Genomic DNA, 24,318 nt, shown 5'->3' on the forward strand with positions numbered 1-24,318 from the left:
GGAGGAGACTAATCTAGAAATATATTGGAATAGGAATGCACAAGAAAGGGGCCAATTACCATGGAAGGTTAGCTGAGTTTCTGGCGAAGATGGAGTGCAGAGCCCAGGTTCATATACAGATGTTGATGAATATGGAACAGGTGTGTCAATCAGTTTGCAGCGCACCACCTGTGCAGAGCAGAGGAGAAAAGCAGCAGCAGCAGAAAACAGAAAAGCAGGCAGCCCATGACAGTACCCCCCCCCCCCCCCCCCAACAGGAGCCCCCAGGCAACCTACCAGGACGATCAGGATGCTCCCAATAGAAGTCCCGGAAGAGGGAAGGGTCCAAGATGAGCCCCCGCCGGACCCAGGAGTGTTCTTCTGGGCCGTACCCCTCCCAGTCCACCAGATACTGTAAACCCCGGCCCCGGTGATGAACATCTAGGATCTTCCGGACGGTCCAGGCTGGGTGACCGTCCACCAACCGGGCAGCGGGGTGGCGGAGGAGCAGTAGGACACAGAGGGCTTGACAGAACAGGTTTCAACCTGGAGATGTGGAACACCGGGTGGATCCCTAGTGAGGAAGGAAGACGGAGCCGCATGGCTACCGGGTTAACCACCCGGTCAATTAGTCCAGTAAATAAATGACTGAGGTTCAACAAAATTGTTACCAAAGGTTTTTCAACTGATTTAGGTAGCAAATGGGCTCTACTAGCCAGAATAAAAAAAATCTGCCATGATCTGGGTGGTGCTAATACCTTAAATTCATGAAAATCCAAGATGGCCACCGTGGTTGTGAAAAATGCCATAATTTCCTTGCTATTAAAGCTAGAAAGGCATATAAGGTGTCTAAACCTATGTTTTGATGTCAAGGAAGTCTTTTTCATTGATTTATGGTCTGTATTATGATATTTCAAAACACAAAAAGTCATAAAATATTGTGGTGCAAATTGACTTTATGTTGTTAAATTTAAAAAATACAGTCTATTATCATCCTACATACATTCACACAGACAAGGTGTGAATCAAACATCTGTAAGATAGCACAATCTCTTGTAAATTATAGTATAAACCTATCATCTAGCAACAAATAATCTAGTATGTTTATGCAAAGTGGTCACAGTGAAATTAAAAATTCTCCCATCAAGTTTAGCTCTGACACCCGTATACTTGGATCAAGCATTGACAGTCATACTAGTCTTCCAGAGACTCTGCTTCTGTGGTTCTTGCAGCATTGGAACAGGAGCAGATGTTTGTCACACTTGCCTTGGCAATTGCATTTGACAAGTTTCAACAATGAGGCTGGTGCAGCTTCCTTTTGCATCTTCACTGGTTTGAGCCTCTCAGCATGTTGGCCCTCGTGCAGCAGCCAGCCCCACTTGGTTGGATCAAGATGTTTGCCAAGCCAGGTCTGAACCTGGTGATATACTCGGTAGCTGTGGTACCTGGCTGCATCACAGGTCGGTGGGAGAGATTCGGGGGGCAGATACATCAATCTTGAGGCCACCTTGCTGCTGAACCTGGCTGCCCTCTCAAAGTCAAGATTATTGTCAGACTTACAGGCATACAGCACTTCTAGAGCAGCCTGACCATGGCTGTTAATGTCTTCATGGCTTTGATCTGCCTTCAGGAAGACCCTAGTGTGGTTCTTCAGTTGATGGCATTTGCTTATTGCCATCACCTTACCGACTCCATGTGGCCTTGACACAGTGTCACAACCTGTCACAGCATGTAGGAAGAGTACTGAGTCAACAAGGTCAGCATCTAGTTGTTCTTGTAGGGTGCAGACATTGATGATCTTGTTGGCTGTCTGCAGGAACATGGGATGATGTTCTAAAGTTAGATGGTGCAGCAGCAGGACCAGCAGGTCTGTATCATCCCACACAACTGCTACTGATCTCCTTCTGGCCATGGTGCATGCTGTTATGTCATAGTCTGCATCACCAGGGCTGTGGTGAACCTCAACACCAGCTTTCTCCAGCTCACTGCTGATGAAGTGCAGGAACTTCTGTTTGTTCTTTGTGTTGGCAAGGAAGGCCTTCTTCTTCATTGTGAGATGCATGTCTGGCCTGAAGTTCACTTCTGCCCCGATGTGCTGGGAGTTTGCACTTCTTCTCTGATGGGCTTCATCTTTGGTTGATGGACCAGTTGCATAGCCATCAAATAGTACAACGGCATGGTTATAGTGACGATGTACATACTGCACATACAGAGTCGACAGATTGATATATGTTGTGTGGCTGGGCCACGGCAGCCGTTGCAAGAGTGCACCACCATCAAGGATATACACCAAATTATCTGGACAGCGACTCACTACACAAGATGGCATCTTCTTTACCAGGCCTGTCAGGAGACTTGCCTTGTCAGTCAGACGCATCAGTAGATTCTTGTCAAACAGTGCTACAGGATAAGATGACAACTCATATGTGACTAAGGTTTGGGTGTCAACAGTCCACGTACTAGCCACAACAAGGCATTGGAACAACTGTTGGGGGTCTATCTCCAAGCGTTCACCTTCAACAGTGATGCAAGTGGAGGAGGCAAGTGTGGTGACTTGATCCCTCTTGCAAAACTTGTATTCTGCAACAGATGTGCCCTGCATAGATTGCAGTATGACCTGACCAATTGACTCTGCATTGTCGACATTCACAGACTTCTCAGCGATAACTCCAGATGACAGACTTCGTAGTTCCCTTGAATTGTGTGAGAAGGGCTTCTGTTCTGAGAAGTAGTGAAGAATACTCTGTACATCCTTGGCATCTCTAGCCATCCTAGATGCAGACCTGTCCTTGTGGAACTCTGCTTCCTTGGTGTCACTAAGACCAGTAATCTCATTCATGACTTTGTTGACTTCTGCACATGCAGGGGTAGACAGCAACCATAGCAGACTAGTAGACTCTTCAAAACCTCGGCCTCTTGTCAGACCACCAACTGCTTTGACGTTCCTCATCAGGACTTGCTCAATGTATAGGTCACTGTATGTCCCTGCCCAATACTTGTCAGTTCTTCTCAGGACAAAAAAGCCATTGATGAACTTGCTGTATACGTGGGGATGGGTCTCCTGGAGCTTCTCCATCTTGTACAAGTACAGAACTACGGACTTGGTGTAGTTGTGATGTCCTGAAGCAGCCAGGTAAGGTAACATTTGATGCAGCGCTTGCAGGTACAATGACCAGTTTCCTGTGCGACCTGCCCTGATGAATGAACGGAGGATAGCAACTAGTGTCATGTACATGAACCACAGCTTGGCTGTGCGGTGTCCACCCAGAGATCCACGCCATTCTGCAGACGCTGCCTTGAGCTGTGATATGGAATCAGATGTCAGAGCTTCTTCCAGAGTGACACTGCTTTCTGACACTTGTTTGACAAGGTGAGCTACTTTTGTCAAACTTCTACACTGTTTTCAGAGGCTGAAAGATAACACCACCACCACATATTATGCCACCACCAGAAGCCACTATATATACTAACATAAGAATGGCTCACTGTCAATTAAATTTGTACATGATTAGCCATGACTTAGATTCTTAAAGTACATATGTACATACAGAGACTATCTGGACACTCATCATCTTCATCATCTTGCTCATCCATTGTGGCTGGCACATCATCTGTGCCTCTACAACCATGTCTGATTCAACTGCCTCAACAGGATTCTTTAAAAAATAACAGGAAAACAGTTCACAAAAACATCTGCTGAAGATAAAACTAAAAGGCATAATACAGTGAAACCATGGGAGTACTAAATCATGTACAAAGAACTTAACTGGAAAAACTACCTTGTACAGGATCATCAGAGCATGATTCCTTCTCTGAAGACACATGGTACTGGGACACAGCATCTGTGCATAGCAATGGTGTTCAGAGCAGAGTCCACCAGCAGATGAGCCCTCATAGCACGTGACACTGCCTTCCCAGAAGCATAGCTCCACACTGCCCTCACATACACCTGAGACATCACCTCCTTCAGGCCAGAACCCGCCATCAGAATGCCTATGGATCCAAGGAAGCTCATCTCTGTGTGGAATCCACCCGGATGAATATGATGTCATGCAAGGGACTGTCTCTTGGCTGGGCCTCATGACCATATTAGCTATCCACCACAACTGCGGTCGAAGGTGACACTGGAGTAGTGTTGTTAGCGACTGGCATGGTCAACTACATACGCCAGTGTGGACCGACACAGGTGGGTTGATGGTGTCAGGTCTTCATAGGTAGAATAATGTCTGAGCTTCTTCAAGATGTGGCAGATTGTGATGAGCATCTGCATGTAGGCCTGACCACATGGGTGGTGGTTGTGGGAGGTGGAAGGCAATGCCTACATAATATCCAGGTTGGTATTCCCCATGTTCTTCTGCAAGACATGAATACTTTGATAGACAATTTTGGACAGAACGGTCTTGGGATCCTCTGTTCCACCAAGCTGACTTTGGACAGGCATCTGATGACCTCCATGTCCACTTTGATTTGCGGGATCTGTGTGATAGTCTTGATAGCTGGAGTGAATGTCGTCATTTGTCCCATGGCCATCCAAGGTCCGAGAGGCTGATCTACATTGTCGGCCTGGTACTGCAGGAAGGACCTTGACATTCTTCTGGCAAATCAACTCCTTGGATTGCTGCAGCATTGGTGCAATATTTGTTGGCTTCCGAGTATGAAGAACAGAAGCCAAGCTTTGTTGATCATATCCACCAGGTCCCTTTGCCCATACTTGTGTTCCAGGGTCACGCTCAGACCAACTTGGAGTGGTGGAAGAAATGAGCGAGGGCATGTCGACTGCATAATAGATTGGCCTATTGAAGCCAAGTGTAACTTGGCATTCTTGCTCTTGATTATACTGCCACGGAGCAACCGCAAGGAATGGGGCAGGTATGCCAGATTTCCATATTCAGAGCCCATCTCCGCTGTGGTAGGATACTTGTATCATGATGCTCCATGGACTTGATCTCTGTTCTGATGTATTTGCCGACACTTTCGATTAGCCTATTCATGCTAGAGAGTTCATCCAGCTCACGAGCTCTGTCATGTGCCTCTTGAATAATTGTTTCACTTTTGATGTGAGAGTAACAATATTTGCAAGATGTCTCACTGTGTTATTGTTACCCTTGAACCGTAATGTTGCTTCAGTTCTCCTTTCAATTGTGCCTGGCTATACACATCTTCTTCGTCTGTAGTTGTTGTTATTCGTCCTTCGTGGTCGAAGATGACCATGGATCCACTAGGTGGGTAATCAGTGACGGTACGTCCGGAGGTGGCTGAGGCCAATCTGGGCTTGAAAGGTGCGCCCACATGTGGGACACACATGGGTAGGTACTGCGGTGGAGGTAGAGGTAGCTCGGGCCTTACGTGCAGCTCGTTTTGTTTTGGCGTCCGCAATCCATCTGGCCTCTGCTGCGCGGGCACCACTGGTGGTCTTACTGTGCCACTGAGGGCGGTTGTGGGCAAGCGTTTCCCAAGAGGTGAGCTCAAAGTCCAGGATTTTCAGGGACGCTTTGAGACAGTCTTCGTAGCGTTTCTTCTGCCCCTCAACAGAGCGCTTGCCCTGGCACAATTCTCCATACAGGAGCTGCTTTGGCAGTTGAGTGTCTGGCATTCTGATTACGTGGCCAGTCCATCTGACTTGCGTCTTCTGCAGGAGGGTGTAGATGCTGGGAGGCCGGCTCGCTCAAGGACCTCCGTGTCCGGGACTTTGTCCTGCCACCTGATGTGGAGGAGGTGATGGAGGCAGCTCATATGGAAGTGCTTGAGCTGCTTGGCATGTCTGCTGTAGACAGTCCAGGTCTCACTGGCATAGAGCAGGGTGGTTAAAACCACTGCACGGTAGACCTTCAGCTTGGTGGTAATGCTAAGTCCTCTCCGTTCCCAGACATTCTCACGGAGCCTCCAAATGAGGTGCTGTCTTTGCAACTCTGTTGTTGATTTCTGCATCGATGTTGACTGTGCGAGAAAGGGTGCTACCCAGGTATGTAAAGTTTTTCGACCGCCTGCAGATTCTGTCCTGTCACTGTGATGTGGGGTTCTTGGTATAGTTTTCCAGGTGCTGGTTGGTACATAACTTTGGTCTTTTTGGTGCTGATGGTGAGACCGAAGTTGTCGCATGCTCTCAAGAAGCAGTCCATTTCATGCTGCATCTTCTGTTCTGTAGCTGCGTTGAGCGCGCAATCATCAGCAAACAATAGATCTCTGATGATGGTCTCTGTCACCTTGGTGACAGCCTGGAGGCGCCTGAGGTTGAACAGCCCACTGTCCGTCCTGTATCTGAGGCGAATGCCGTCCTGGAAAGCGTCGGTCAGCATGGCGGAAAAGACCATGCTGAAACAGTGTCGGAGCAAGAATGCAGCCCTGCCTTTACGCCGGTTGGGACTGGGGAAGGCCTCTGACTCGTCCCCATCATCCAGAACTTTCACCATCATGCCGTCATGGAACTGTCGCACCCATTGTGATGAACCTGCTGGGGCAGCCAAACTTCTCCATGATTTTCCACAGGCCTTCTCTGCTGACCGTATCGAAGGCCTTCGTCAGATCGACAAAGGTCACGGAGAGGTCGCCTGTGTTGTCATGGCACTTTTCTGAAGTTGGCGCGCCAGCAAATATCATGTCCACAGTTCCACGTCCGGCACGGACTCCGCATTGACTTTCTGGGAGGAGGCCCTGCTCAAGGTGTAGTAGGCGGTTGAGCAGGACTTTCTTCTTTTGTTGGAAGATGCATCCTCCTCTTGTGATGACAAACAAGGGAGGTCTTTGTCTGTCATGAACATGGCCTTGCATGCACGGTGGTAGTGTCTTCCTCTGCAGGCAGGTCATTCACAGCCAACAGGCAAGATTGCACCTTGGTAGCCCAGTCATCTTGCCTACTTTGACACTGAGTCAATATATTTTGTTGAAACCAAGAGTCCTCACATGACTATACTGGTAACTAGGCTTGTTTGTTTTTTTTTTCTTGGCAAGAGGACTGTTCGACAATGACCCCACAGAACAGACAATGTGTTTTGAAATCAAATGCACCTTCTTGAGACCTGAGATTCACTCTTGTAACAGGTGATTGTGAATGTCGACGCTTTTGAGCAGTTTTGATAGCTTTTGGTTTGTGTGTATCTTTCTGCATAACGTATGCACCAGGTGGTCATGATGTTCAGAGAAAACAATATCAGGCACGTCCAAGTTTCTCTCATGATTGGCCTTGTTGATTCCAGCACATCCTTTATCAGTTAACTTGACATAGTTCCTGGAAGAAGATCTATCAGCTGTCCACAGATAACACAAGCCATGCTTGCGACACCTACTTCAGTGATCCTCCTCCACACTGATGTTACCTGCAATCGATTACAGATATTGCTTTACTGACTTTGGATATGATGATGTATTGAGACTTAAATGGCTATATGATAAAGAAGTACTAGACCATTTAAGTTCCCTTAAACATATGATACTTTAACAGTGACTGCTAATTTGTCACAGAAAAAATTAAGTAAAACAGAATTACAGTTACTCTGTAACAGAATTAGACTTACTGTGACTCAGTAACCATATGCTTTTAACATCATAGCAACTATGAAAGTTAACTTACAGCTTTGGGTTCCAGTTGAGTGTTGGGTTTCAATACTAGTGGGGCACTGGATCAGGGCTGGTTGAGTCATGATCCATTGTGTCTCAAAAGCTTGGTGTTATCATACTTTGAGAGAACTAATATACACAGTTGACTCTTCACCTTGTGCTATACATTTAGGGTTGACAAATTTTATAGTTCAGTAAATTCTAGGTAATTTTATTTGTAATTGTTTCCCAATTGAATTAATGTTTTGGGTAAGTACTATGTACTATTATCTCCAAATATATAAGAAGCAGTGTAAATTTATTAACAGAAATGACTTCCTTGACATAAAAACATAGGTTTAGACACCTTATTTACCTTTCTAGCTTTATATCAAGGAAAGATGGCACTTTTCCAACCATGGTGGCCATCTTGGATTTTCATGAATTTAGGGTATTAGCATCACCCAGATCATGGCAGATTTTTTAGTCCTGGCTAGTAGAGCCTATTTCTACCTAAAGCAGTGAAAAACCTTTGGTAACAATTTGTTGAACCTAGGCCTTTTTTTCAGCTTATTTACTGGACTAAATCACAAAAGGTCCACTATACCGGGGAGCCAATTTTGGAGAGTCGGTCCAAAGAGGGATGTCCCGCGACGAAGAGCCACACCTCCTGCCCGGGCCAATAGTCGGGGGCGGGGGTCCGACGCCGGTCAGCATGACCCTGTGTCCGGGTCCGGACCTTCAGCAGGGCAGAGTGGGCGGTTTTCCACCACCCGATGGCACCTTCTGAGGTGGAGCTGCACGGACGGAACTGAGATCTCGGTTTCCTGGAAGGGAAGAGAGGCGGTTGGTAGCCCAGACAGGCCTTGAAGGGCGAAGATCCAGTGGCTGACGAGATTTGGGGAATTGTGCGCCTACTCCACCCAAGGTAGATGTTGGCTCCAGTCTGTCGGGTGGGCGGCGGAGACACACCATAGGGTGGTCTCCAGGTCTTGGTTGGTCTGCTCTGCATGCCTGTTGGACTGAGGATGAAACCCGGACGACAGGCTGGCCGAGGCCCAGAGTGCAGTGCATAAGCTCTGCCAGACTTGCGACGTGAACTGACGTCCTCGGTCAGATACGATGTCCAGGGGTATGCCATGCAACTGGACGACATGGAGGACTAGAAGGTCGGCGGTCTCCTGGGTGGTAGGTAACTTCGGCAGGGGCACAAAGTGGGTTGCCTTGAAGAACCAATCCACGATTGTGAGGACAACTGAATTACCCTGGGATGGAGGAAGTCCTGAGATGAAGTTCCATCCCGAGGGGGACCATGGACGGCCTGGAATTGGGAGAGGCTGCAGGAGTCCGACAGAAGTTTGGTGGGAGGTCTTCCCTCATACACAGACCGGGCAAGCTTGGATAAACTCCCTTTATTGGCTTGTGGGCCACCAGAAGTGACGGTGAAGGAGTTCCAGTGTACGGGTGATCCCAGGATGGCATGACAGCTTGGACGAGTGGCAGAATTAGGATGACTTAGGAAACAGACGTCAGGTGGAACAAAAAGCCGACCGGGTGGGCCCCCCCCCCCCCCCCAGGGTCTGGATGACGGGTGAGGGCTTCCTGGATGGCTCACTTGACAACCTCCCAAAAAACAGGGACCACCTGCCTTGCCGGGCGTTCAATCGTTTGGCAGTCTGGATATACTCTAGATTGCGGTGGTCTGTCCAAACGATGAATGAGACTGCGGCCCCCTCCAGCCAATGTCTCCACTCGGCTAGCGCTTCTTTAACAGCTAGGAGTTCCCGGTTACCCACGTGATAGTTTTTTTGAGCGGGGAACAGGCGCCGCAAGAAGCGCAAGGGTGTACCTTATTGTCCTTGTCAGACCTTTGGGACAGCACTGCTCCTAGTCCTGAGTCTGAAGCGTCGACCTCGACAATGAGCTGATGGTCCGGGTCAGGTTGGGTGAGGATTGGTGCCGTGGCAAATCATTCCTTCAGAACAGAGTAGGAAACATCAGCCTGGGGAGTCCACTGAAACACTTTTTTGGAGGAGGTAAGTGCGGTGAGAGGAGGAGCGATCTGACTAAACCCGCGAATAAAGCATTGGTAGAAGTTTGTGAAGCCAAGGAGTTGCTGTAATTGTTTTACCGAAGAAGGTACTGGCCACTCAATGATGGCTTTGACCTTGGTTGGGTCCGGTCTGACCTGTTTGTGGGATATGATGAATCCCAGAAAAGAAATGGTGCCGAGATTAAAACCGCACTTTTCAGCCTTGAGGAACAATCTATTTTCTAGCAGTCGTTGGACAACGATATGCATGTGTTTAATGTGAGCTAGAGGATCCGGGGAGAAGATCAGGATGTCGTCAAGATAGACAGAAATGAACCGGTTAATAAAGTCCCACAGGACATCATTAACCAGGACCTGAAATATGGCGGGTGCGTTGGTGAGGCCGAAGGGCATGACTAGATATTCAAAATGCCCTAGTGGGATGTTGAAGGCAGTTTTCCACTCGTCGCCCTCTCGACACACCACCAGGTGATAGGCATTGCGAAGGTCCAATTTGGTGAATATAGTCGCCCCATGCAAGGAACTAAATGCCGAATCAAGAAGGGGTAATGGGTACCTGTTGCGGACCGTAATGGCATTTAGTCCCCAAAAATTGATGCATGGGAGAAGGGAACCATCCTTCTTTCCAACAAAAAAGAAGCCTGCCCCCAAGGGGGACGAAGAAGGCCGGATCAATCCCGCCGCAAGGGAGTCCTGGATATAGTTTTCCATTGACTCACATTCTGAATGGGAGAAGTTGTACAATCTCCCAGATGGTAGAGGAGCGCCAGGAAGCAAGTCAATGGCGCAATCATACGGACGGTGAGGAGGCAGTGAGCGTGCACGATCCTTGCTGAAAACCTCACCAAGGTTGTACCAAGGTCCACCAAGGTTGGACCTTCTCCTTGACCTTTACGCAGGGAGGAACTGAGGAACTAAGGCACCCCTTGAGACAGGCTTCGCTCCATCGAGTGATCGCACCGGTCCTGCCAATCAATTCCGGGATTGTGTCTAAAAACCCACAGGTGGCCTAGAACCAAGGGGGAAGAAGATGGGATAACATAAAACTGGATGGATTCACGGTGATTCCCTGACACCACTAGTGTAACTGGAACAGTGCGATGAGTGACAGTAGGCAGGGGCATGCTGTCAAGAGCATGCACAGACAGTGAGGAAGGTAGTGCCTCTAATGGTATCTTAGATTTAGACACAAAAGCGGCATCAATAAAATCACCCTCGGCTCCCGTATCAATTAGAGCTGGGACCGAGAGCGTTTCATTGTTGAAACAAATTGTGGCCGGGATTTGGGTGCGATGTGAACCCACACCCATGAATCTGGCTTGGCTCAACCGCATCCCGGATCCTACGGATGAGCGGGGGTCTTTTGGCCGAACCGGGCAGGTGCTAAGGCTGTGCCCCTTAACACTACAATGGAGACATTCCCCAGATGCCAGTCTCCGTTCACATTCTTCTGGGGGTAATCTGGCCCTGCCAAGCTGCATAGGTTTGCCAGCAGTGGGAGCTGGCGGATCTGAGGAGGGCTCGATGGAGCTTGGAAGAGGCGGACCTGGTGTGTGTTGAGGGGAGGGGCGAGCGGAAAAGTCCCGGTTAGCCCAACGGCCCTTATCCCGGCGCCACTCCTCATGCGGTAATCTACCCTAATGATTAAAGAAATGAGCGAGTCCAGATCCCTCGGCTCATCCCGGACCGCCAGTTCATCTTTCAATGCTTCATTAAGGCCATTAATGAACACACTCCAGAGTGCCGCTCTGCTCCAATCGGCCTCTGCCACCAATACGCGGAAATCCACTGCGTATTCAGCACTGCTGCGTGAACCCTGTTTCAGATTTAACAGCTTGTTGGACACGGAATCCCTCCGGGCGGGATGCTCGAATACTAAATGGAATTCCTTGGAAAACGCTGCGAAAGAACTGAGCAGTGGGAGTCGTTACTCCAGAGCGCTGTCGCCCACATGCGCGCGTCTCCATGGAGTAAATTAATAATGTATGCCCCCTTACTTCTATCGGAGCTATATTGTGATGGATGTTGATCTAAAACCAGAGCACACTGCATCAGAAATGCAGCACATGTATCAACACAACCCTCAAACAATTCTGGGTTCGGCGGCGCCACGGAGGCAATGCTGGAGGACGAGGAGGTGATAATTTGGGCTGGAGAAGCAGGAGGAGGTGTCAGTGTGTTTCTGACTGCAAGCTGTGACAGCTGGGGGGGAGAGGTCTGAGATGTGAGTGTCGGAATGTTTGATGTGGTTTGTCAGCGAGCTCACGTGATCCACTATGGAGTCCACAGCTTGCTGGAGCTTCCTGAGGTACTCGCCCTGGAGCTGTAACGCCTGCTGAAAATGATGTGCCCCGTTGGGTCCATGACGTGGCCAGAAACTCCTGTCATGATTCGGAGCGTGAGTGGACAACAAACCCAGAAGCGGGGAGCAGAGAGTGAGATGTCAAACACGGATTTATTACCACAGAGGATGGTATAGAGTGTTCAAAATGTGTAATGCAGCCTAGCTGTGTGGAGACCAGCCCGCTCAGCGGTGGAACCAGGAGTACCACAGCCTAGATAACTTCAGTCCTGGAGAACGGATCCAGAGCCAGGTGGCCACCTGCAAGCTGTTGACGCCGTCTGGAGGAGACACACAGATGAGTGAGTACTGAGCTTAATTGGTTTTTGTCCAGAAAATAATCACAGTCAATATGCAACAGTTGTCTTAGCTGAATCCTGTGTGTTGGAAGGAGCTGAAGCTGAAGAAAAAAGGCTGTGGCAAAACACTGCTAGTGAAAAAGTCTCTGACAGACTGCAGGTCAAAAATAGCTGAGAGCTAAACAAGAATCTTAGATTAATCTAGAAATATATTGCGTAGGAATGCACAAGAAAGGCGCCAGTTACCATGGAAGGTTAGCTGAGTTTCTGGCGAAGATGGAGTGCAGAGCCCAGGTTTATATACAGATGTTGATGAGATATGGAACAGGTGTGTCAATCAGCTTGCAGCACGCCACCTTTACAGAGCAGAGGAGAAAAGCAGCAGCAGCAGAAAACAGAAAAGCAGGCAGCCCATGACATATACATCTATTTAAATGCTTCAAATAAAAGTAATTTGTTTCACCCAGTTTGTTCATAGTAGTTTCAAATCTAAATATTGAAGAACAGTAATGTCTGTACTGGACCCAAGTCTACCTTCAATTATAATACCTAGTAGGCGACATTTACAATGAAAACTAGAAGTGACATTCAAGGAGTGCAACACCCCATCATAGGTGTTTGACAGCATTTTATGCAAATGAATTCTGTGAGTCAGTCATACCACAATAGGGTATGGTTCTGATTAATAGTTAGAGAAGCTTGCCCCGTCCTCCGCCCTTTTTAATTTCATGGTCCCATTCACTCCTGATTATGAAGGTAAGACATCAAAAAAGTTCAAGTTTCAGAAAAATATAATACGATAATATAATATAATATATAATACGATAATAATATAATATAATACTCTACTGTGCTGTGTTGTTAGCAAAATTACTCAAAAACAAATGAAATATAGCTCAAAAAGCATTATCTTTTTTGTTTAAACTGAGATAGATATATGGATAGATACTTTATTGATCCTTTACAGGAAATTATGCTGTTGCAGCAGCTCACACAGACATACACATCCAGATAACCATCTACATACCTAAAACAAAAAGTGCAATAGTAGACATTCTATAATCACTGTGCTTTGAACAGTCTAATAGCAGCAGGAATAAAGGTCTTCCTCATATGCTCCGAACTGCATTTTGGAGCTATCAGTCTGTGGCTGAAGGAGCTGTAGCCAGTCACCCCCAAAGCATGAAGGGGATGGGAGGGATTGGCCTTGATGGTCGTCATCTTTGAAAGCATCCTCCCTTCGGTCACTTTTTGGGCTGATGGTAACTCTAAGCCGATCACAGAGCGAGCTTTCTTGACAAGTTTGTTCAGTCGGTTCCTGTCCGCTGTACGAATGGCCTCTCCCCAACAGGCCACAGCAAAAAAAAACAAGGAACTGGCCACAACTGTATGGTACACTGTCCTCAGCAAGGGTGGGCAAATGTTAAATGACCGTAGCCTCCTTTAAAAATAGTCTGCCTTGTCCCTTGCTGTACACAGTGTCCACGTGGCTCTTCCAATCCAGCGTCTCATCCAGCTGCACCCCCAGGTATCTGTGGTTTGGGACCACTTCAACCTCAGTGTTCGCAATACTGATTGGTTCGGATGGGCTCCTCTTCTCCTTCCCCTTCTGAAATCGACACTCATCTCCTTAGTTTTTCCGGTGTTAAGGATGAGATGATTGCACTCGCTCCAGTGGACAAACTCCTTGATGGTATTTCTGTACTCCTGCTCCTCATCCCCTCGGATCAGACCAACAACTGCCATATCATCTCAATATCATCTCTAGCCATATCATCTCTTTGCAAAAAGCAGTTGCTGTTGTTGTGCTGGAAATCTGCAGTGTAGATGGTGTAGAGGAATGGTGCCAACACTGTTCCCTGTGGTGCCCAAGTGCTGCTCAGGATGGTATCTGAGACACAGCTCTGCAGATGTACAAACTGCGGTCTGTGGGAAAGATAGTACACACACCCCTGGACCAGGGAATCCTCCACCTCCATCCTCCCCATCTTCTCCCCCAGTAGCACAGGGTGGATAGTATTAAATGCACTTGTAAAGTCAAAAAACATTAACCTCACAGAGGCATCAAGGGTATCCACATGTGAATATGCCCTGTGCAGCATGTAGATGAGGGCATCATCTACACTAATGTTCGGGTGGTATGCGAACTGTAAAGTGTCCATATGAGGAGCCACAGTGTCCCTGATGTTTGGGAGGATCAGGCTCTCTAGCACCTTCATTATATGTGATGTCGGGGCTACAGGCCTGTAGTCCTTGTACTCAGTGGGATGGCTTTTCTTTGGCAGCGGAACCAAGCACAATGTTTTCCATAACTTAGGGACCCTCTGTAAGCGCAGGCTCACGTTGTACAAATGTGCTACAATCCCACACAGTTCATTGGAGCAGTTCTTCAGAAGCTTAGGACTGATGTTGTCTGGTCCCATTGCCTTGCCTGGCTTTAGTCGGTCTAAACTCTTTTTGACCTGGGGTGGAGAGAAAATAATAGGTGGTGCCCCAGCTGGAGCTGGGGGACTTGAGCACTGCTCAGATGTTGAGGATGAGGTTAGAGGTGGTGTAAGGGAAAGAGAAAGGCTTTGGTTAGACTGGGAGAGCTGTGTTAGACAGTCAAATCTGTTGAAAAATTTATTCAAATTATCAGCCAGATTCTGATCACCATCAGACAATTGATCCCTTTTTTGTCCCATGCCTGTGATCCTCCTCATACCAGCCCACACCTGTCTAGCTCCTTACTGCTGTAATTGTTGTTCTAATTTGCTGCTATAAGCTTCTTTTTCCTTTCTTATCTCCACCGTCAACTCTTTCTGAATTTCCTTCAATATATCCCTGTTACCCATCACAAAAACCTTTTTCTTTACATTTAGTAGGGCTTTCAGGTTGCTAGTTATCCATGGTTTGTTGTTCGGGTAGTGGTGACTTACTTTGAAGGGTATGGTGTTCTCATAACAGAAATTAATATAATGTGTGACACAATCTGTCAACCCATCTAGGGGACCCATCTGAGGACAATAAGTATTTGAACACCATGCAATTTTGCAAGTTCTCCCACTTAGAAATCATGGAGGGGTCTGAAATTTTCATCTTAGGTGCATGTCCATTGTGAGAGACATAATCCAAAAAAAAAAAAAAAAGAAAAATCTGTAAATCACAATGTATGATTGTTTTAAATAATTTGTATGTTACTGCTGCAAATAAGTATTTCAACACCCGTGAAAATCAATGTTAATATTTGGTACTGTAGCCTTTGTTTGCAATTACAGAGGTCAAACGTTTCCTGTAGTTTTTCACCAGGTTTTCACACACTGCAGCAAGGATTTTGGTCCACTCCTCCATACAGATCTTTTCCAAATCTTTCAGGTCTGGGGTTTCAGCTCCCTCCAAAGATTTTCTATTGAGTTCAGGTCTGGAGATTGGCCAGGCCACTCCAGGACCTTGAAATGCTTCTTACGGAGCCCCTCCTTAGTTGCCCTGGCTGTGTGTTTGGGGTCATTGTCATGCTGGAAGACCCAGCCATGACCCATCTTCAATGCTCTTACTGAGGGAAAATCTCAAAATCTCACAATACATGACCCCATCCATTCTCCCTTCAATACGGTGCAGTCTTCCTGTCCCCTTTGCAGAAGAGCACCCCCAGAGTATGATGTTTCCACCCCCATGCTTCACAGTTGGGATGGTTTTCTTGGGGTTGTTCTCATCCTCTAAACATGATAAGTGGAGTTGATTCCAAAAAGCTCTATTCTGGTCTCATCTGACCACATAACCTTCTCCCATGCCTCCTCTGGATCACCCAGATGGTCACTGGTGAACTTCAAACGGGCCTTGACATGTGCTGGCTTGAGCAGGGGGACCATGCCCTGCAGGATTTTAAACCATGACAGCATCATGTGTTACTCATGTAATCTTTGTGACTGTGGTCCCAGCACTCTTCAGGTCATTGACCAGGTCCTCCTGTGTAGTTCTGAGCTTTCTCAGAATAATCCTTACCCCACAAAGTGAGATCTTGCATGGAATCCCAGAACCGAGGGAGATTGACAGTCATCTTGTGTTTCTTCCACTTTCTAATAAATAATCATAACAGTTGTTGTCTTCTACCAAGCTGCTTGCCTGTTGTCCTGTAGTCCATTCCAGCCTTGTGCAGGTCTACAGTTTGTCCCTGGTGTCCTTAGACAGCTCTTTGGTCTTGGCTATGGTGGACAGGTTGGAGTGTGATTGATTGAGTGTGTGAACAGGTGTCTTTTATACAGGTAACAAGTTCGAACAGGTGCAATTAATATGAGTAAAGAGTGCAGAATAAGAGGCTTCTTAAAGAAAAATGAACAGGTCTGTGTGAGCCAGAATTCGTGCTGGTTGGTTGCTGTTCAAATACTTATTTGCAGCAGTAGCATACAAAAATCATACATTGTGATTTCCGGATTTTTTTTGTTTGTTTTTTTGTTTTTTTTATTGTCTCTCACAGTGGACATGCACCTAAGGTGAAAATTTCAGACCCCTCCATGATTTCTAAGCGGGAGAACTTGCAAAACCACAGGGTGTTCAAATACTTATTTTCCTCACTGTGTGTATATATATATATATATATATATATATATATATATATATATATAAAATCAAACTGTTAAACTTTTCACATATTTAGTAGTTGTTTTTGATAACACTGCCATTTGTAGGGTAAAGAAATTAAACTGTTGTTGGCATCATTTAGTGCCCTGAAGTAGGCATCAGGAATGAGTGTTAATTAGACGCTTTCAAACCAATGATCCAGTCACTGACTTCTGCCAAAATGCAGTGAAACATGGTACAATTAAAAACTACTGTCTCCAGCAGGAAGAACACACTTTCAATTGCTTTATAAATTTAATGCTTACCATTTTAAATTGTGCTCTATTTATTTATTATCATGAGGGGATTGTAAAGACCGTGGCATTATGACACTCAGAAAAAACAAATTGATTGTTGTGGAAAATAATTGGAATAATACCAGCAAATATTCTCTGAAATGCCAGCATAATTCATCTTTTATCATCTCCCTGAGATGCCCTTAAAATAAAGAAAATCATATGTAATTAATGTGTGACCTATACATCTTGGAGCTGAAAGGGAAAATAATAATTAAAAAATACTGTGATGGCGTTGCGTTAAAAGATCAGATTAAATATTTTCATCAAACATGCTGAGGATTTATCATACATAAATGTCAACATCCAGTTTAAGTGAGATAGTCATTATAAAGCTTGAAGGAATTCGTTAAATGCTACAGTTGTTCTGCATCTTCTACATTTTTGGTGCATCTTTTGTTGTTTTCGCATAGCGTTTCGTTCAGTTGATCAGACTCCTCTCTGGGACAGCCTGAGAATTCATGAGATCAAAACTAAGATTCAGGCTTTTGGCAATTTCCTGGGCTCAGCTTCAGAAGTGTGTCTGTATGTGGTGAAAGAGTTGAACTTGTAGAGACATTGACTTATCTTGTCATCAACATTCATTTCTCTGGGTCCTTGGCCTTTGAGATTGTAGTGGGGCGGCATAGCAAAAAATGTTCATTTTGTGATCAAAGCATGGAATTTGGCACACACATTCTAAATTAACTAATGTTGATTTAAGATATGGGGCCATCCTGGAGCTGACTTCTGAGCTTACAGGAGTTAATAAAGAATTACACAGGGGTCAAAATTTAAAAAATGCACCAATCATGTTGTAAACTATACCACATTATTTGTCTGATCATAACAATTCCAAAAAAGTATAGTTTGGCCTATCTGTGACTGTGTTGTTCATCTGAATCTACAAATCCGCTAGTCAGTAAAGTTTTCATAGTAATATAAAGTAAAATATTTGCTTCTGAGATGTAGTGGGGTAGATGTATAAACCAGCAAAAAATGCCAACTCTCAGGTAAAGTCCAGCACCTCTAAGTCCACAATCACAGTACTTGAGCAAATGTGCTTTGTTACAATAACAATGCTAATACTAAGAAGAGGAAGAATGGATTTATTTTTAACTTTATTTGTATTGCATTTTCATTTGAAGTGATACAATTCAAAATGCTTTACAACTGCACACCATAATCTCATAAATCATTGCAATTAAAAACAATAGCATAACCACACAAACAGAAAGCATCTATTAAAACAGCACTGAATGCATTACTAGCAGTTATACGTTTGACAGAACAGATTTGTCTTAAGTTTGTTTTTAATGCTTCAAAAGAATTAGATTGTCTTATGTGTTTAACTGTTCCATAAAACAGGTGCATGATATGAAAAGCTTCTATGGCAGGGTTGGCCAAGTTCGGTCCTCGAGAGCCACCTTCTTGACACTTTTAGTTGTCTCCTTGCTCCAACACAGCTGAATCCAATGAAAGGCTCATTAAAAGTCTGCTAATGAGTCTTTCATTGGATTCAGGTGTGTTGGAGCAGGGAGACAACTAAGAGTGTCAGGAAGGTGGCTCTCGAGGACCGAACTTGGCCACCCCTGTTCTATGACATGCAACCTCTTCTGTAACCTTGGGAAACATACTATCTCTGCATTCAGAGAGTGCAGAGCAAAGGATGGCTCATAGGGTTTCACAAGGTCAACCAGATAGGATGGTGCTACACCTTTTAAAATTGATCTCATGTGAACAGGAGTTCGGTAAATTGACACTAAAATTGTGGTAATATGTATATGTATGTCAATTAAGACACGATATGGGTAAACACAAATCACAGAAGGGTGATAGGAGAGATGTCTAGAGGCAATTGTACATAGTCATAAATGTGTGGCTATGAATATGAAAGTTTATAGTGAATGTTTTATCGTTGTACAGAGTTCACTGATTCCCTTCTTTCAAAGATTTCTTCTCATGGTGGCTTTTTTCCTTGTATTATCTTACTTTCTGTTGGTGTCTGTTTTTGCAGATGCCATAAATACACCTCCGCCACTTTGGCATCTCAGTTACAATGTTCTATTTGTGGAGTGCATCACCACATTTCAGAATGTTCTCGATGCTGTCTTTATATCTGTGAAATGGGTGACCAATCTTTCTGAACCCTTCTGCTAGTTCTCCATAGAGCAGTTCTTTGACTGACCGGTCATCTGGTAGACGTTGCAACATGTCAAAACAGAATCAGGCATCAGAAAGACAAGAAATACTGTATAATTTCCCAGCATTAACAACAATAAAAACAGAATTAATCTTATAGTAATATGTCAAAATGTTTTATTCTACATGTACAGTATTATCGTAGAGTGTATGCAAGCTAAAGGTGAGGGTTCCATATTTTCATGAAATGTTTACTTTTATTTCACTTAAAGGTTGTTTTCAGTTTTGTTTTACTATGTGTACATGCAGGGTGTATGTACATCACAAACCTGTTCATGTGATGCATTTCTGAATATTGCACCATTTAAATCCTATGAGTACACTACAATGGACTTTACACCAGGCTTTTGTGGTTGATGGCAGAATTGCCCTCTGCCTTCACATGATAGCAATGTGCTATGATTGAGCCTGACCACAACTCATTTATAGTCTGGTGTAACATAAGTGTCTCATAATGTGAGGGTCTGCATTAATTTGGATGAAAATAGCAGGTGAGTCTGAAGGATTGCACTGAACTGGTGTACTTGTAGTGTAACCCAGTGCATTGGTCATAGCATGTGCAATTTTAAAATTGGCCCAAAGCCTCTATTTCTTCCCTTCAGTATTTTAAGACACAGACTGACTGCAGCACTTCATATTCACAAACAAAACTGGCTCTGCTTCCCTGTAAGAAATGGTAAATTTGACTTATATCCTCTCTTTATAAATGTCAGATTGATATTCAGACAGAATGTGCATAATGCAGTTTTATCTCTCAGAAGATGGCACAGCAAGCCGCAGAGGGAAAATGCTAAATGTCAGAAGAAGATGCAACAGTTTTGAAACTGTATTATCTTTTTATCTCCTGATTTTAAATCAGATTTCTGCAAGCTGGATGAAGGCATTATTTGTGTTTGTATGTAGATCTCTGTGAAGGAACACCTAGATGACAGCCTGCTGGAGTGCACCATGCAGGACCTGCTGCGCTATGATGATTACAATAACGATGGGCGCCTGAGCCTGCACGAGTTCTACACGGCATTCCGTGAGTGTTTTACTTGTTCCTTTGTGTGGAACGTTAGAAGTCTGTTTTCTATGGTCTAATTATTTGTCTTCAAGCACGTCTTTGTTTCTCACTGCCTAAAAATAAAGTGTTTGGTCGATGTTACATTCCTAACAAATACATTAAAATGAGTCTCATAGGAGACTTGCATTGGAAACACTTTGTTGTATTTGTGAATCTGGTTCTGCTTGAGGTTTCTACCTGTTAAAAAGGAGTTTTTCTAACTACTTTTGCCTTGTTCTTACTCTTTGTGAAATGCTGACTGTGAGTGACATACAGTAGTGTTCAGAATAATAGTAGTGATATGTTACTAAAAGATTAATCCAGGTTTTGAGTATATTTCTTATTGTTACATGGGAAACAAGGTACCAGTAGATTCAGTAGATTCTCACAAATCCAACAAGACCAAGCATTCATGATATGCACACTCTTAAGGCTGTGAAATTGGGCTATTAGTAAAAAAAAAAAAAAGTAGAAAAGGGGGTGTTCACAATAATAGTAGTGTGGCATTCAGACAGTGAGTTTGTCAATTTTGTTGAACAAACAAGTAATCAGGTGTCCCCTGTTTAAGGATGAAGTCAGCACCTGTTGAACATGCTTTTCTCTTTGAAAGCCTAAGGAAAATGGGACGTTGAAGACATTGTACAGAAGAACAGTGTAGTTTGATTAAAAAGTTGATTGGAGAGGGGAAAACGTATACGCAGGTGCAAAAAATTATAGGCTGTTCATCTACAATGATCTCCAATGCTTTAAAATGGACAAAAAAAAAAAAAGAGAAAACGGAAAAAAACATCAAAATGGATAGAAGAATAACCAGAATGGCAAAGGCTCACCCATTGATCAGCTCCAGCATAATCAAAGACAGTCTGGAGTTACCTGTAAGTGCTGTGACAGTTAGAAGACGGCTGTGTGAAGCTAATTTATTTGCAAGAATCCCTCGCAAAGTCCCTCTGTTAAATAAAAGACGTGCAGAAGAGGTTACAATTTGCCAAAGAACACATCAACTGGCCTAAAGAGAAATGGGGGAATATTTTGTGGACTGATGAGAGTAAAATTGTTCTTTTTGGGTCCAAGGGCCGCAGACAGTTTGTGAGTCGACCCCCAAACTCTGAATTCAAGCCACAGTTCACAGTGAAGACAGTGAAGCATGGTGATGCAAGCATCATGATATGGGCATGTTTCTCCTACTATGGTGTTGGGCCTATATATCGTATACCAGGTATCATGGATCAGTTTGGATATGTCATAATACTTGAAGAGGTCATGTTGCCTTATGCTGAAGAGGACATGCCCTTGAAATGGGTGTTTTAACAAGACAGTGACCCCAAGCACACCAGTAAATGAGCAAAATCTTGGTTCCAAACCAACAAAATTAATGCCTCGCAGATGTGAAGTAATCATGAAAAACTGTGGTTATACAACTAAATACTAGTTTAGTGATTCACAGGATTGCTAAAAAAGCAGTTTGAACATAATAGTATTGAGTTTGTAGCGTCAACAGCAGATGCTACTATTATTGTGAACACCCCCTTTTCTACTTTTTTTTACTAATAGCCCAATTTCATAGCCTTAAGAGTGTGCATATCATGAATGCTTGGTCTTGTTGGATTTGTGAGAATCTACTGAATCTACTGGTACCTTGTTTCCCATGTAACAATAAGAACTATACTCAAAACCTGGATTAATCTTTTAGTCACATAGCACTACTATTATTCTGAACACTACTGTAGTACACAGACTTAATGTAGACAAGCTGGGTATGTAACAGGCCTTGGGATGATGATTTTTGTGATTTTATACAATTTTTCTAAAATTTGGTTGACTTGAATTAAATTTGGAAAACATCTAGCCAGTATGTTGAATTTACTAATATTATTATTATTATTATTATTATTATTGAAACCTAACAGCATGTTAGTTATAAAGGAGATACCTGGAATAGCAGTGACGTAGGGAACAATGTTTTGTTGTTTTGTCGTCCAAAGGGTGAACAAAAAGTTGGCGGGTCACAGAGCCTTTTCCTATCGTGCCCCAGCTCTGTGGAGCGATCTGCCCACGCACATGACAGCCAGACTCTGTGGAGAGTTTTAAATCTAAATTGAAGACACATCTTTTTTCCCTGTTTTATCACTAGTATTTTATGTTATTGCATGCCTTCTTTTATTCTTCTTTCTTATTTATGTAACTTTATGAGCCAATGTATTTACATGATACACCGGTGCATCTAAAAACATTTCAGTATGTTGATAAAGTTCAATATTTCTTTATTTCAGAAAGTGAAAATTCTTTTACTGTGTTTTTTTTTAAATCTTTTCATTCATTTTGTTTTGCTTTTATAAGTTGTATTGTGTGAAGCACCTTGAGGCGACCTCATCATGAATTGGCGCTATGTAATTAAATAAATTTGAATTTTAAATTTGTTTATAGGCGACTGAAGTTTTAAGATTCTGGGCAGGTTATGATGAAACATACTGTATGAAGTGTCAGTCTGCAAATATTTAAACCATGAGCCATTGAAATAAGAGTGTTTGGGGTTTTTTGGAGCGGGGGGCAGGGCTTCATGCTTCCTTCTGCTAACAAGTACTTGGCACCTACTGCCCAAACAAGTATAAATTGGTTTGTTGACCATGTTATTACTGTACTTGATTGGCTCCATAGACAATACCTCATAGGTTCTTTATAGGGTATTATCAAAAGGAACATGAGACACTGGCCCCAACAATACAGACAAGCTGAAGGCCCCTATCAAAGGAACTTGAGCTTCCATAACACCTCAGGAGTGCTACAATGTGATTGCTTCCATGCTGCACCTTGATGCAGTAGTTTATTCAAAAGGAGCTATAAGCAAATGTTCAGTACAGAAATCAACACGCTTTTCAGAACGTTGACATTTCTGTATTATAAATCTGTTTTTGTAAGTACATCTTATGAAATATTATAATATTTTGTGATACATTTTTCTTGGGGGGGGGGGTAGCTATCGGCCCTAATTATCAAAATTGAAATTAAAAAAATGAAAAAAATACATGAAACATTTGAGTTTGTATTTAATGAGTCTAGTCTATATCATATTTTCACTTTCTGAAATATACAACAGACAAAGTAATATTGAACTTTATTAAGATATTCAAATGTTTTTAGATGCACTTGTGTGTAAATACCTTGGCTCAACCATCAACTCAAAACTGAACTTTGAATAAATTGTGATGCGGTATGTGTAAAAGGAGGCACAAAAAATATACTGTCTCAGAAAACTGTGTTTTTGTGTAAACAGAACCATGACAACCTTATTTTCTCGTGCCTTTAGAGAATCAATTTTTACCATTTATTTTGGAGTCATGGTTTGGAAATCTCTCAGTAAAGAACAGGAACTGTATTCATGAAGTTGTGAAATGGTCAAGTAGGCTGACTGGTGAGTCTCAGCTGAACTCAACATCCCTGTGTAATAGACATTTACAGCTGCCAGCAAATTCCTTTTTAAACAAGAAATGGCAACTGCTGCACAGTGTATTTCAGCTTCTTTTCTCTGGATGGAACTTTTTAGTCCCATGATGTAAAACCAAGTACTGCAAAAACAGTTGTGTTCTTGCTGCTATTGCCCTGATAATCAAGTGGTATTAAATTGTATAAACATTTCAAAAGATCATTTTGGAGCAGGTATTTATTTCTTCATTCATTCTTTAATTTTGATGAGCAATAACAGAATTGCTCATTGTTAGAATGCATAATCCAAAAGATAAAAAAAAGTACTTGTAAATGCAGTGCCCATATTATATTAGTCAGAGAATTAACAGAAAATGACTGTAAATACTGGCCATGGGTGCTATCATTTTTTGTGGAAGAACAATGGTTATTGTCATCATCTTTCTATGCTGTCGCTGTGGTCGGTCAGAGGCCTTTTTTTTTACATAATAGTGCGACTTGTTGTGTGGCTGATTCTTTGACTGGATCATCTAATACGTGTGTATTTGCATCAAATTAATGAATTTTGAGCAGCT

At 43.8% G+C, this 24,318-nt stretch overlaps 1 protein-coding gene and 1 long non-coding RNA gene across 3 annotated transcripts in view; both read left to right on the forward strand.

Annotated features, from left to right (window-relative positions):
- fstl4 (follistatin-like 4) overlaps positions 1-24,318 on the forward strand; it is a 273,186-nt gene that overhangs the window by 12,188 nt on the left and 236,680 nt on the right. The window contains exon 2 of the mRNA XM_034177979.1: positions 20,182-20,302. Within this exon, the coding sequence (XP_034033870.1) occupies positions 20,182-20,302 (121 nt within the window). The remainder of the gene's footprint in view (positions 1-20,181; positions 20,303-24,318) is intronic.
- On the forward strand, positions 1,634-18,914 carry LOC117517060. 2 transcript variants are annotated; one of them, XR_004562633.1, is made up of 3 exons: positions 1,634-1,809; positions 6,930-6,933; positions 18,905-18,914. It is a non-coding gene; the product is annotated as an uncharacterized LOC117517060 (long non-coding RNA). The 2 variants fall into 2 exon arrangements; XR_004562634.1 differs by lacking the exons at positions 6,930-6,933; positions 18,905-18,914 and adding exons at positions 14,607-14,616; positions 15,131-15,140.

The sequence above is a fragment of the Thalassophryne amazonica genome, chromosome 9 (genome assembly GCF_902500255.1).
Source record: "Thalassophryne amazonica chromosome 9, fThaAma1.1, whole genome shotgun sequence".
NCBI classification, from domain to species: Eukaryota; Metazoa; Chordata; class Actinopteri; order Batrachoidiformes; family Batrachoididae; genus Thalassophryne; species Thalassophryne amazonica.